Source organism: Nerophis lumbriciformis, linkage group LG26 (assembly GCF_033978685.3).
Source record: "Nerophis lumbriciformis linkage group LG26, RoL_Nlum_v2.1, whole genome shotgun sequence".
In the NCBI taxonomy this organism is placed as follows: Eukaryota; Metazoa; Chordata; class Actinopteri; order Syngnathiformes; family Syngnathidae; genus Nerophis; species Nerophis lumbriciformis.
In genome coordinates, this window is record NC_084573.2 from 6098722 (window position 1) to 6114324 (window position 15603).

At 42.7% G+C, this 15603-nt stretch overlaps 1 protein-coding gene across 1 annotated transcript; it reads left to right on the plus strand.

Annotated features, from left to right (window-relative positions):
• The first annotated feature begins 711 nt into the window (after window positions 1-711).
• LOC133624005 (uncharacterized) lies at window positions 712-10961 on the plus strand. The gene is made up of 2 exons (XM_061987579.2): window positions 712-1169; window positions 9436-10961. The coding sequence occupies exons 1-2, from the start codon at window positions 1046-1048 to the stop codon at window positions 10665-10667; spliced, it is 1356 nt and encodes a 451-aa protein (XP_061843563.2). The 5' UTR covers window positions 712-1045; the 3' UTR covers window positions 10668-10961.
• The last annotated feature ends 4642 nt before the right edge of the window (window positions 10962-15603 follow it).

The window sequence follows — 15603 nt, forward strand, 5'->3', positions numbered from 1 at the left end:
GTCGATGTTCTCTACTAAATCCTTTCAGCAAAAATATGGCAATATCGCGAAATGATCAAATATGACACATAGAATGGACCTGCTATCCCCGTTTAAATAAGAAAATCGCATTTCAGTAGGCCTTTAAATGGCAAATAAATCAATAGTTTTTACTAGGTTATTTACAATAAATACCTAAATCCTCAATACTGAAAAGTCTAGTTATTGTTACACCATAGATATAATTTTCAAATTTTATGTTAGAGTAAGTGCGTTTTTTGAAAAAAAAAAAGAAAAAAAAACATTTCAAAAAAGAAAGTACGCAATGGGAGTCAGTAGCGCCCTCCTGCGTCATTTATTGCAATTACCATGAATTGATTCACGTGGACCCCGACTTAAACAAGTTGAAAAACTTATTGGGGTGTTACCATTTAGTGGTCAATTGTACGGAATACATACTGTACTGTGCAACCTACTAATAAAAGTCTCAATCAATCAATCAAAAAATGACAGAAAAGTAAAAGTGATTGAAAATAATGATTAAAAAAATGATAATACTCCCTAATTTTTTTAAATCTACCCCTTGTTCATCTTTAAATTATTTCTCCCTTTTATTTTATTATACAAAACATGAATAAAACATTTAAATATCACAGAACATGACGTAAGATGTCGTCAAATCTAGCAAAGTCGCGGAATTGACGTGGTCCTTGCGCATGCGTGAACCATTAATGTCTTCCGGTACCGATCGAGTAGTGACAATGGCGTTTGGCGGAGAAGGCCTAAACGTGAGCATTATAGTTCTGTATGTTTAATTAGTGCGTACATATGCTTATATATGTCGTTTAATAGAGCAAACATCGTCAATAATTGTTTGTATCCGGATACATTAGTCTGAGCGCACTTTGACGCGTCTCGCGCTCGCTAGCTAACTTAAGCTAGCTTGTTAGCCATCCTAGCTAGTTAGCTTAGCGTGTTAGCTGCTAACAAAGAGAGGCGGAAGTGATGAAAACACATCGCTAAGCAGAGATCAAGTGTGAGTGTAAAGTGTTGTGATTGTGTGAAAATGTGCGAAAGAACGACAGCAGAGTACGAGGAGGAACTTTGTCCAACAAAAGAGGAGAAGGAGCGACAACATCAACTACTGGACGCTGTTTTCAAGAAACATCAAGTTGTGTTACACAGAACAGGTTTGTTTACTTCTTACTCTCACATCTTTACTAACGTCATATTAATTATTAACACTATTCTTAAATATGTTGTCATACTTGCCAACCTTGAGACCTCCGATTTCGGGAGGTGGGGGTGGGGGGCGTGGTTAAGAGGGGAGGTGTATATTTACTCACCAAGTCAAGTATTTCATATATATATATATATCAGTGACGTGCAGTCACTAGAGGTACGAGGCGGGGCTTCACCTGCCATCATGGAAAGAAAAAAAATGTAAAAAGAAAAAAAAAAAAATTAAATTGTTAAATGTATCCAGTGATTTTACTATAAAGTTATTTTCCATTTAACTTCACCAGTTTTAGATTATTTTTATTTAAAATCGCTGAATTTTCACATTTGCCGTTCAAATACTGAGAAGAGACGGTGCGGTGATCAGCAGCCAGTTGAGGCATGTCACTCAGTTGTGCCTCACCATGGATTGCGCAATGACTCGGCTAACTGCTGGCCTGCTGTGCAGTGAGACCGTATTGCTATATAAATTATATTATACATTTCCATAGTTTAGTTAGCTGAGGTATATAATGTACAGTGTATTTTGTCAACAACTGTATGTGTGTAAAGTATTTATTGTGCTGAGCGATCATAAAACGGCTGCAAAAGACGCACTGGCTGAGGCTCGCCTCCTGCACCCCGTAGAATGCACCCCCTGACGGGAGTGTTATATCAACTAAAGCCCACACTTAAACTTTCCACATGCAAGATTGAATCTATTTAAAAAAGTTACTTCATAAGAAGCCAAAAAGTGCAAAAACAATAATGTTCGTTTGGAGGAGTTGTGAATGACTGCAGGGCCACAACATTAGGTACACCTGCAGACTGCAGGTGTACCTAATTCACAACTCCTCCAACACGAACATTATTGTTTTTGAATTTTTTGGCTTCTTATTAAATAACTTTGTAGCCTATTTTTATGGGCTTTCCTCTTTGTGATGTTAAGTTCCTGTTATGCGCTGTTATACAGTATATGCCGTGAGCTCTTATTTTGAAGGTGATGACATGTTGTAGTGGAGCGGAGGTTTTTGAAAGAATGTAAATAAAGTGGTCCTCGTGTAAACTGGAGCCTCCGTGTTTATTTTGTAGTTTCATACAGTATAGGCGACATTTATAAACCCTCGGTTACACTTTTTTAAATAGATTCAATCTTGCACGTGGAAAGTTTAAGTGAGGGCTTTAGTTAACACTCCTGTCAGGAGGTGCATTAATCCAGCACAACAGCGGCGAATGGACTTCATTTATAACTTAGTAAAGGTAAGACCATAATAACGTTTTTTTTTTATTAAATGTGCTTTTTTGTGTGCTACAGTTTGTATGTGTAAAGTTAAAGTTAAGTTAAAGTACCAATGATTGTCACACACACACTAGGTGTAATGAAATTTGTCCTCTGCATTTGACCCATCCCCTTGATCACCCCCTGGGAGGTGAGGGGAGCAGTGGGCAGCAGCGGCGCTGCGCCCGGGAATAATTTTTGGTGATTTAACCCCCAATTCCAACCCTTGATGCTGAGTGCCAAGCAGGGAAGAATGCTGGTATGAGCTTTTAAACATAACCCGTTAACTGCTGCCAATCAAATGGTGACTAAGATACTCTTTAGGGTTCATATGTTTGTAAATCTGACTGTGATGAAGTCAGTGCCTCACCAGCCATCAACCTCACCGCACGTCACTGACATATATATATATATACATATATAAGAAATACTTGACTTTCAGTGAATTGTAGCTATATATATATATATATATATATATATATATATATATATATATATATATATATATATATATATATATATATATATATATATATATAAAAATAAATACTTGAATTTCAGTGTTCATTTATTTACACATATACACACACACACAACACTCATCTACTCATTGTTGAGTTAAGGGTTGAATTGTCCATCCTTGTTCTATTCTCTGTCACTATCTTTCTAACCATGCTGAACACCCTCTCTGATGATGCATTGCTGTGTGGCACGCACAAAAGTGCTTTCATCAAATGCACTCGAGTCTGGAATCTTCCATCTCTCCCTAGCATGGCCCAAAACCGGTCAATCTTTGCTTCCTGAGGAAGATCTTCACTGCCAAGCACTTGGTAGTCCACTACTTCTTCCCGGAGGCTATCCAGGTCCAATCGCAGCTGCGGCTTGGAACTTAGAAGCGTATTTCTTCATCTTACTCGGCGTCGCCATGGCTGTATCTTCCCCGTTCTTCTGCTTCGTCTCCTTGTTGTGTGCGCAGTTGTGCACTGCACTCTCTAAAAGCCGTAGATGTTATTGTCACATATGCATGTACAGTAGATGGCAGTATTGTCCTGTTTAAGAGTGTCACAACATTGCTGTTTACGGCAGACGAACTGCTTTACGGTAGACGAAAACGTGACTGCTGTTGTTGTGTGTTGTTACCGCGCTGGGAGGACGTTAATGAAACTGCCTAACAATAAACCCACATAAGAAACCAACAACTCGCCCTCGATTATTCTACAGTTATAACGTGATTGGGCAGGCACGCTGTTTATATTGTGGGAAAGCGGACGTGAAAACAGGCTGTCCTCACTCAGGTCCGCATGGAGCTGGAGGGGGCGTGGCCTACAGCTCCGTCCGAATTTCAGGAGATTTTCGGGAGAAAATTTGTCCCGGGAGGTTTTCGGGAGAGGCGCTGAATTTCGGGAGTCTCCCGGAAAATCCGGGAGGGTTGGCAAGTATGCTTGAATATGTTGTATGTAAGAATGTGCAGCGGGGGTCTGTGGTCTGTCCTAAGACTAGTGGTCCCTACCACTAGGGGCGCCAGTGAGGCTGGTTGCAACTTTCGATTGATTGAGACTTTTATTAGTAGATTGCACAGTACAGTACATATTCCGTACAATTGACCACTAAATGGTAACACCCCAATAAGTTTTTCAACTTGTTTAAGTCGGTCGGGGTCCACGTTAATCAATTCACGGTAAACTGTGGTCCATATTGACATTAAAGGGGCTTACTATTTCCCTCTTTTCTGGACGTTGCCTGTAAAGGCCCGGCCCGCGAAGAAGTATTATCCGGTCCGCGAAAAGATTTTGCTAAGTACAAGACAACATTTTTGAATGTGAGAAACTACTGTTCTAAATGTGTCCACTAGATGTCGCAATATAGATGTCCTCGTTGCACGTCCCACTGGAAGGAGACCCCCGTGGCAAGCCAAGGACCAGATGGGGGGGATTACATCTCCTCTCTGGCCCGGGAACGCTTCGGGGTTCCCCAGGAGGAAGTTGCTAATGTTGCTCTTGAGAGGGAAGTCTGGGGGTCTCTGCTACAGCTTTTGTCCCCGCGACCCGATTCCAGATAAGCAGTTGAAGATGGATGTCGCAATAGCAATTCGTTGTATCTAGGGCTGCAACTAACGATTAATTTGATAATCGATTAATCTGTCGATTATTACTTCGATTAATCGATTAATAATCGGATAAAAGAGACAAACTACATTTCTATCCTTTCCAGTATTTTATTGAAAAAAACCAGCATACTGGCACCATGTTCTGGACATTGGGGGTGCAGCATCCATCAATAATAACACAGAAATGTAACTAATCAGATCAGAAGTGAATCAGATATTGTACACGTTTCTGTTTCATTTTAGACTGCCTCTGAATAATAGCATGAAATATTCCAGCACCTTCATAACGTTTAGTTATACTAAAGCGTCACGCAAATCTAAATATATTTATATAGCTTTATCGGGCCCGGCTACATTGATCCATTATGAAACAAACCTGAGATATTTCTGTCCGTTAAGTTTATTTCCAAATTGTGCGTTTTCTCTCTCAAAACGGAGTCAAATGTGCCGGAGACACATTATCAGCCCCGCGTTGCAACAAAGGCATAACGTTAACGTTACTCACAAAAAAGCTGAACTCATGAATGCCTGTTGCCACTATGGACTTAAAAAGTTACGTAGCGTGAGTTCTTCCCTTCATCCGTGGCTCCAACATGTTTCCTTTTCAGGTGCTCCTGAAGCAATGTTGTACTTCCGTGCCATTTTGCAGGAAACGCTCTTCTTTGAAGTCTTTAAAGGGGAACATTATCACAATTTCAGAAGGGTTAAAACCATTAAAAATCAGTTCCCAGTGGCTTATTTTATTTTTCGAGGTTTTTTTCAAAATTTTACCCATCACGCAATATCCCTAAAAAAAGCTTCAAAGTGCCTGATTTTTTTTTTTTTTTTTTTTTTTTTTTTTTTTTTTTTGTCCTGTCCAGCTTCTCAGGCAAATCATATAGTTGATGTAGATGCACATGTCGGCTGTTCAGATTTACTTTACAAAAGAGAAGTGTAGGATACTTCTCTTGTTGCCTTATTTGTATTTGACTTTATTAAATGTATTTATATTATCATTTAGTGCAGCCGGGCCGGAGCAGGAGGGGATAGAAAGAGAAAGAAAAAAGAAGACAGAGGGGGAAATTGTGGGGACAAGAGGGGGATTAGACAGAGAGACAAAAACAACAACAGCAAACAACAACAACAATAGAGCAACATCAGCAAATATGACATGTACAAATATGATGGTAAAAGTAATAGCAAATAAGCAGTTAGCGGAAAAAAAAAAATAATACAGAAATGACAATGAGCATTATTACACTACAAATGGATCAATACAAATACCAATAGAAATAGCGCTATTGATAATGAACAATACCAATAATTTACCTTTATTATCAACAATACAGTTGTTTAAATGCAACAATACATATACGTAATGATAACTTGAGATACGAAAGAATGCAGAAAAATGGAGGGGGAGAAAGAGAAGCAACCTACATTAACCTTGTAGATTGTTATAGTCACAATAGGTTAAGCTTTGTCAGTGTGCCATGTGTTACACCCAGTTTACCCTAGGGCAACAACGTTAATATATGTTTGATGAAACGTGATTATGTGCATGAGTGTAAGTATGCATATGTACTTGTATATGTACAGAATGTGTATATGTGTTTGTACAATGAATGTATATGTACAGAATGTGTATATGTGTTTGTACAGTGAATGTATATGTACAGTATGTGTATGTGTATGTTTGTATATTGAATGTGCGTGTGGATGTACGAACATTAGGTAGGTAAATATGTACTGTATTTGTGTATGTATGTGGGAGCGTAGGTACCTATGTACGTATGTGAGCATATGTGAATTTGCATGTACAATACATTCGACTCCCAGAGTGCGTGGGAGCCAGAGCACGGCCCCATCACCCCCGAGAGCCCAACCCACAAACAGGAGGCGTGGTGCCCAGGGAACCAGGGACCACCGCCCCCACGCAGCCAAGCCGGCCAGCGACAGGAACCCCAGAGCCCGACCCACCGTACCGCCCACAAGGGCCAGCAGCAGGCCGCAGACAGACGCACCCGGCAGAGGACAGGGCACGAGAAAAGCAGGGGACAGCCAGACCCCAAGCCAGCGAGAGACCACACCCCACACGGGCAGAAAGGCGAGACGCCCCGCCCGAGGGACCCAGAGACTCCCCGCAACCGGACGGGAAGACCGCCCCCGCCCCACCGGCAACCGGGCCCCCACGAGCCCACCCCCCACCCCCGGAGAGCGCGGCGAGGCCAGCCCCCGGCCACCCCACCCAAACCGGCCGCCGCAGGACCACCCAGGCACAGGGCCACGGGAACCACCCACCCCACCCGCAGGGACCCCAACGATGGAGATGGAACAACCAGCAACCGCCCCGCCGAGCCCCGCCCCTGAGGGAGGGGAAAAATTAAAAAATAATATTAATAAAATATATTTAAAAAAATAAATAAATAAATAAATAAATTAATTAATTAATTAAAATAAAAAAAAGAATTAAAAGAAGATCACAGACATGCTGACAAACAAGGTCACTACCCCAGCAACTGGCCGACTCGCAGCACCTTGGAATACCTTGCAGCACCAAGCTACCACAATAGACGCAGGGACTAGGCCCAACAGGCCCCAACCAAGACGGGCACCCGGAAGGGATGGACAGCGGGACCCAGGAGCTCCAGACACGCAGTTCGGATGCAGTAGCCTGAGGCGTCGACCCCCGTCTGACAGGCAGGCCCAGAGCGTACCCCCAGAAATATACATACATACATACATACATACACACATACACATACACATACACACATACACGTATACATACCCACACATACACATATATACATATACATACACATATGTACACATACACATATATAAACATACATACATACACACACATATACATACATATACACAGTTCGTCAGCCCCGACAGCCATCACGCGCGCGCGCTGCCACCAGTCACAACATCAGCCACACCCCTGCACCAGACCCAGCAGCCACGGGCGCCCACACCACAAACAAACGGCAGCAGAAACAGCAGCCGCAATAACCCCAGACAGCCAGCACCAGCCAATCAAATCAAAGCGATCAAAGAAAAACTGCGACCAGCAACCACACGCCACCAGGGCCACGGAGACCAGCCGGCGCCAGCCCGCCGGTCAGCCCGAACGCCAACACGCAAACAAGAGACACCAACAACCCCCCCAACCAAAAGGCCCCCCACCCCAACCCAAACCCGCACAAACACACCACCGCCCAAACAACCGGGACACAGCATCCAGACCAGACACGGGGGCTGCGCCGCCACCACACCAAGTCACCGACAGAGACCCCACAGCGCAAGGTCGGGCCACACGGGCACGGACCCCATCCAACAGGAAGTGAGACCCGCGCGACGCCACACACAAATAAATAATAAGATTTAAAAAAAAATGAAATAAAATAAAATAAAAAAAAGTGCCTGATTTTAACCATCGTTATATACACCCGTCCATTTTCCTGTGACGTCACATAGTGATGCCAACACAAACAAACATGGCGCATAGAACAGCAAGCTATAGCGACATTAGCTCGGATTCAGACTCGGATTTCAGCGGCTTAAGCGATTCAACAGATTACGCATGTATTGAAACGGATGGTTGTAGTGTGGAGGCAGGTAGCGAAAACAAAATTGAAGAAGAAACTGAAGCTATTGAGCCATATCGGTTTGAACCGTATGCAAGCGAAAACGACGAAAACGACACGACAGCCAGCGACACAGGAGAAAGCGAGGACGAATTCGGCGATCGCCTTCTAACCAACGATTGGTATGTGTTTGTTTGGCATTAAAGGAAACTAACAACTATGAACTAGGTTTACAGCATATGAAATACATTTGGCAACAACATGCACTTTGAGAGTGCAGACAGCCCAATTTTCATCAATTAATATATTCTGTAGACATACCCTCATCCGCGCTCTTTTCCTGAAAGCTGATCTGTCCAGTTTTGGAGTTGATGTCAGCAGGCCAGGGAAGCTAGGGTCGATATTCTTCTCTTGATCATCTTCGGTGGCATAAGGGACGGTGTGAGCCAAGACATCCAGGGGGTTTAGCTTGCTCGTCTGCTGGAACAAACTGCCGCCATTGCTTGCCGTGCTACCGAGGTCCTTTGTCCCTGAATTGCTCACACACTCCGGCAGATTCAATGGGGGTCTGGCGGCAGATTTCTTTGACTTTATCGTTGGAAATGCATCTGCTTTGAGTGTCGCAGGATATCCACACATTCTTGCCATCTCTGTCGTAGCATAGCTTTCGTCGGTAAAGTGTGCGGAACAAACGTCCAATTTCTTGCCGCTTTCGCATCTTTGGGCCACTGGTGCAACTTGAATCCGTCCCTGTTCGTGTTGTTACACCCTCCGACAACACATGATGTCTCCAAGGTACGGAAAACAGTCGAAAAAACGGAAAATAACAGAGCTGATTTGACTCGGTGTTTGAGAAAATGGCGGATTGCTTCCCGATGTGACGAGAGCGAATAATAGAAAGGCGTTTAATTCGCCAAAATTCACCCAATTAGAGTTCGGAAATCGGTTACAAAAATATGGTCTTTTTTCTGCAACATCAAGGTATATATTGACGCTTACATAGGTCTGGTGATAATGTTCCCCTTTAATTACCTTGGGATCTTCCTGGATTGGGAACTGCCCTATCACTAAGCTCTTTCTGGCCATGGCTTGCTTTTTGGGGGGGCATTCTAACCTCACTGAATTCAGTTGAAGAAGAAGCTGGAGTTTTCCGTCTGTTTTTTCAAGACGGTTCATACAATAACTTTTCCTAAGTACATGTAAACATACTGAATGCATTGTGTGACTGAGCAGAGCTGGATGTTTCTAAAACGTGTTTGTCTTCTTGTGTCCTGCAGACGCCTGCGAAGAACATCTTCTCCCTGAGCAACAGAAGTGGAGCTTCGGGATGGACAAGGAGGAGCCACAGCCCCTCCACATTAAAGAGGAAGAAGAGGCGCCACATACATTGCAAATGCAAAGGGAAGAGGAGGACCCACTGACCTCCCATTTTAAAGAGGAAGAGGAGGAACTCAGCATCAGTCAGGAGGGAGAGCATCTTGAATGGTTGGAGGACTTCCCAGTGATTGGTGTCCCTGTGAAGAGTGAAGATGATGAGGTCATTGAGGAAAGGAGAGAGGCGGAGCCTCCAAGCAGCAGCTCAACTCAACACATGACAACAGAAGCTGATGGAGACCACTGTGGAGGATCACAAGCAGACAAGCTCTTAGCTCCACTATCAGATAGTGAGGACACAACGTCACACTCTCCTGACACTGATGATGAAGACTCTAAAGATGATAAGACATGTCACACTGACAACACACACTTCTCGTGTTCTCACTGCGACAAAACCTTTAATCACCATAATAACTTAAAAATACACATGAAAGTACACACTGGAGAAAAACCTTTTTCATGTTCAATTTGTGGTAAAAGATTTGGACAAAGTCACAATTTGACAATGCATACAAGAACACACACTGGAGAAAAACCTTTTTTATGTTCAGTCTGTGGTAAAGGTTTTATACAAAACGGTGATTTGAAAGTACACATGAGAACACACACCGGAGAGAAACCCTTCATGTGCTTGATTTGTAGTAAAACATTCCCTGTAAAGGCACAATTAAAAATACATATAAGAAAACACACCGGTGAAAAACCTTTTATCTGTTCAGTATGCGGTAAAGGTTTTATACAAAGTCACAATTTGAAAGTACACATGAAAATACACACTGGCGAAAAACCTTTTTCATGTACGGTGTGCGGTAAAGGTTTTATACAAAGCGGTGAGTTGAAATTACACCTGAGAACACACACTGGAGAAAAAACATTCACTTGCTTAATTTGTGGTAAAAGATTCACGCAGAAGGCACATTTGACGATGCACTCAACTAAACACTCTGGTGAAAAACCTTTTATCTGTTTAGTCTGCGGTAAAGGTTTTGTACAAAGTCAACATTTGGAAGCACACATGAGAATACACACTGGTGAGAAAGTGTTGAGTTGCAGTGTGTGTGGTGAAAGATTCTCCTATAAGTACCAGTGTAAGAAACACAAGTGTGCTGGTGAGAACAGCAGCAGCAAATGAACATGCAGGATTTTGAGTACACATAAATCCCTCTTAGTTCATATTTACTGGTTCACATGTGAAACATCTTCTGGAAGCATATTATTATCGACTTTATACATAATTTGAGCAGTTGTGTTTTATACAAAATCATTTACTTTTAAAATGTGTGACTGAATCATTTGTTGGGTCTCTCTAATCCATTCTATTAATTATCTGTATTACTCTCTATTGTAATATGAATATTGTTGTGTGATTGTTTTATATGTATGTCCCCAGACCTTTATGCAATAAACAATGTATGCTTCAACTGAAGTTGGGTACAATAAATGTAGTTAATATTTGAGAAATATTGAGAGGATATTTGTGTATGTTTTTCTATTTAATGTTTAAATGAACAAGGTGCACAAGTGGTAGAAATTGATAGATGGATGATTTATATGTAGCTTAGTTCATCATCATGACTCCTAAAAATGTGATACCTTTCCTTTTTTTATTTCAATATTATCCACATACTTGCCAACCCTTCCGGATTTTCCGGGAGACTCCCGAAATTCAGCGCCTCTCCCGAAAACCTCCCGGGACAAATTTTCTCCCAAAATTCAGGCGGAGCTGGAGGCCGCGCCCCCTCCAGCTCCATGCGGACCCGAGTCCGCTTTCCCCTAATATAAAGAACGTCTACAGTAAAGCAGTCCGTCTGCCGTAAACGGCAATGTTGTGACACTCTTAAACAGGACAATACTGCCATCTAGTGCATTTGATGAAAGCACTTTTGTGCGTGCCACACAGCAATGCATAATCAGAGAGGGTGTTCAGCATGGTTAGAAAAATAGTGACAGAGACTAGAACAAGGATGAACAATTCAACCCTTAACTCAACAATGAGTAGATGAGCGTTATGTGTGTGTATATGTGTAAATAAATGAACAGTGAAATTCAAGTATTTCTTTTATTTATATATACCGGTATATATATATATATATATATATATATATATCCATCCATCCATCCATTTTCTACCGCTTATTCCCTTCGGGGTCGCAGGGATATATATATATATATGAAATACTTGACTTGGTGAATTCTAGCTGTAAATATACTCCTCCCCTCTTAACCACGCCCCCAACCACGCCCCCCGCACCCGAAATTGGAGGTCTCAAGGTTGGCAAGTATGATTATCCATCATAATTTGTTTTTCATTTTTTTCAATATTCAAATATACATTTAGTTTCATTTAAGTGTGCTGACAGTTTATTGATGTGCAGCCATCTTTTTATGGTTAAGTTCTTTCTGGATAAAATGAGTTAAATGAAGCAGTGAAGAATGGAAGATTATTATATACATAATTATATATAGTTACACTCAGTAGTGACAATTAAAAACACTTTCATTCTGTTCATTTGAGCAAATAAGAGTAAAGTGAAATCTGCTAAACAATAGAAGAATATTAATATCAGCAGTCAACATTGTGAAGCTGAGCTATCTTGATGGAGGAAAGCATTAAGCATTAAGAGGAAACATTTCAAATGTACTTATAGTAATGTCAATGAAGTGGGAAAAAAAAAAAAGAGTAAAATTGTGAAAATAAAAGCCTTCAGACTAATAGAGGAGTGAAAACATTTATTAAATGATTTTATGTGTTTGATAAAACAATGGCTGCTGAGCTGTGAATGTGATGTATGAATTACAAAGTGAGGGAATATATCCCACAACCACTAAGGCAGTGGTTCTCAAACTTTTTTTGTCATCCCCCACTTTGGACAAGGGCGAGTTTTCAAGCCCCACCTGCCCCCATCGGCCTAACAGAACGCTAATGCCAAGCTTAACATTTTCAAATGTATTGAACATCAAGTAACATCAAGTTGTATACATTCAAACTCAATAACATAAAATAACATCAAGTTCAATAATGAATAAAATAACTGTGCAGTTGTGGTATAACTTGCCCATCCATCCATCCATTTTCTACCGCTTATTCCCTTTGGGGTCGCGGGGGGCGCTGGAGCCTATCTCAGTTACAATCGGGCGGAAGGTGGGGCACACCCTGGACAAGTCGCCACCTCATCGCAGGGCCAACACAGATAGACAGACAACATTCACACTCACATTCACACACTAGGGTCAATTTAGTGTTGCCAATCAACCTATCCCCAGGTGCATGTCTTTGGAGGTGGGAGGAAGCCGGAGTACCCGGAGGGAACCCACGCAGTCACGAGGAGAACATGCAAACTCCACACAGAAAGATCTCGAGCCCGGGATTGAACCCAAGACTACTCAGGACCTTCGTATTGTGAGGCAGATGCACTAACCCCTCTCCACCGTGCTGCCTGGTATAACTTGCATCAAGTTCAATAATAAATAAAATAACTTGCATCAAGTTCAATAATAAATAAAATAACTTGCATCAAGTTAAATGATAAATGATAAATGATAAATGGGTTGTACTTGTATAGCGCTTTTCTACCTTCAAGGTACTCAAAGCGCTTTGACACTACTTCCACATTTACCCATCCACACACACATTCACACACTGATGGAGGGAGCTGCCATGCAAGGCGCTAACCAACACCCATCAGGAGCAAGGGTGAAGTGTCTTGCTCAGGAAACAACGGACATGACAAGGTTGGTACTAGGTGGGGATTGAACCAGGGACCCTCGGGTCGCGCACGGCCATTCTTCCACTGCGCCACGCCGTCAATAATTCAATAGTTCAATAATAAATAAAACAAAAGTGTTATAACTTGCATCAAGTTCAATAATAAATCAAAAAATGTGTTATAACTTGCATCAAGTTCAATAATAAATCAAATAAAAGTGTTATAACTTGCATCAAGTTCAATAATAAATCAAATAAAAGTGTTATAACTTGCATCAAGTTCAATAATAAATCAAATAACTTGCATCAAGTTCAAAATAAATAAAATAAAAGTGCCACTTTGCAATCTTTGCAAAAAAAAAAGGAGGAGCTATGCATTTGGCAAGACAGGGCAAGTGACAGCAATTTGCCCCGGGAGAGCCACCTTGCTTCACTATGAAACACATACTTGACAACCCTCCCGGATTTTCCGGGAGACTCCCGAAATTCAGCGCTTCTCCCGAAAACCTCCCGGGACAAATTTTCTCCCGAAAATCTCCCGAAATTCAGGCGTACCTGAGTGACGTGTCGACAGCATGTTTTCACGTCCGCTTTCCCACAATATAAACAGCGTGCCTGCCCAATCACGTTATAACTGTAGAATGATGGAGGGCGAGTTCTTAGTTTCTGATGTGGGTTTATTGTTAGGCAGTTTCATTAACGTCCTCCCAGCACGGCAACAACACACAACAACAGCAGTCACGTTTTCGTCTACCGTAAACAGCAATGTTGTGACACTCTTAAACAGGACAATACTGCCATCTACTGTACATGTATATGTGACAATAACATCTAGGGCTTTTAGAGAGTGCAGTGCACAACTGCGCACACAACAAGGAGACGAAGCAGAATGCATCATCAGAGAGGGTGTTCAGCATGGTTAGAAAAATAGTGACAAAGATGGACAATTCAACCCTTAACTCAACAATGAGTAGATGAGTGTTATGTGTGTGTATATATGTGTAAATAAATGAACACTGAAATTCAAGTATTTGTCTTATTTATATATATATATGTATATATATATATATATATATATATATATATATATATATATATATATATATATATATATATATATATATATACATTGTTGCGTTTTGGACCAGTTGTTCCTCCCAGGGAATTCAAGTCACAAGTCGCTCCCAAGCTCTTTACGACACTTAAAACTGAGTTGAAAAACCACCAGAGACAGAATAGGTATTTTGTAATATATTGGCAAAGCTTTGCAGATATATTTTTGAGACCAGTCCAGCATAGAACATTCTATCGCGCGAGATGCGCGGTTTGCGGGCACAACCGCGGAGTCCGCGGATTATCCGCGGATCGGGCGGATGAAATTTTTAAAAAATTAGATTTTATCCGCGGGTCGGGTCGGGCGGTTGAAATAAAAAAAAATTAGATTTTAAATAGATTCAGGCGGGTGGCAGTTAAACCAATTGGGAAATATATATACATAGTTAAATGTTGTTACCCACATACGAAAAACGAGCAGGCACCTGCTGCATATGCCACAACAGAAAAAAAAAAGAAAAAGAGATGGACACTTTTACGGAGCGGTGAAGGCCCCCGACGCCTCGCCGGGGTCCGGGACCGAGGCCCCTTCCCCCGAGAGGGCCCGACCGGGAGCCGTAGCTGAGGCGATCCGCGAGAAGGGCCCGACGCACGTCCAGGGTCACCACCGCGCCCACCGCACCGACACCCCGCCTCGTCCGCCTTCGCCGCGGCCGGCGTCACGCGCAGCAGGTAAGCAGCTTACCTGCCCGCCACCCCCGTGGCCGGGGGCTCGTAACAGGGGTCACTCCGCGCGCTCCGCCCGCGCAGCTTACCTGCCCGCCACCCCTGTTGCCAGGGGCGCGTAACAGGGGTCACTCCGCGCGCAGTGCGCTCACGAAAGGGGTGGGGCTCACCCTGGTTGATACAGACAGCAGGACGGTGGCCATGGACGTCGGAACCCGCTAAGGAGTGTGTAACAACCCACCTGCCGAATCAACTAGCCCTGAAAATGGATGGCGCTGGAGCGTCGGGCCCATACCCGGCCGTCGCCGGCAGCGAGACGCGCTTGGAGGTGCGCTCAGCGCGGCTCCCATATGATTGCGCACTGGTGTGCGTCTGGGTCGTGACAGCGTGGCACGCGAATGTCTGTGCTGCATTGGATCAGTCTCCTTTCTTTAACAGGCAAAAGCTTTATAACCTCACTAATGCCTTGCATCGTCTATATTAGATATATAACAACGGGCGGGTGCGGGCGGATGCGGTTCTGATTAAATGTTAGATCGGGTGGATGGCGGATGGTTGACGACTTTCTGATGCGGTTGCGGAT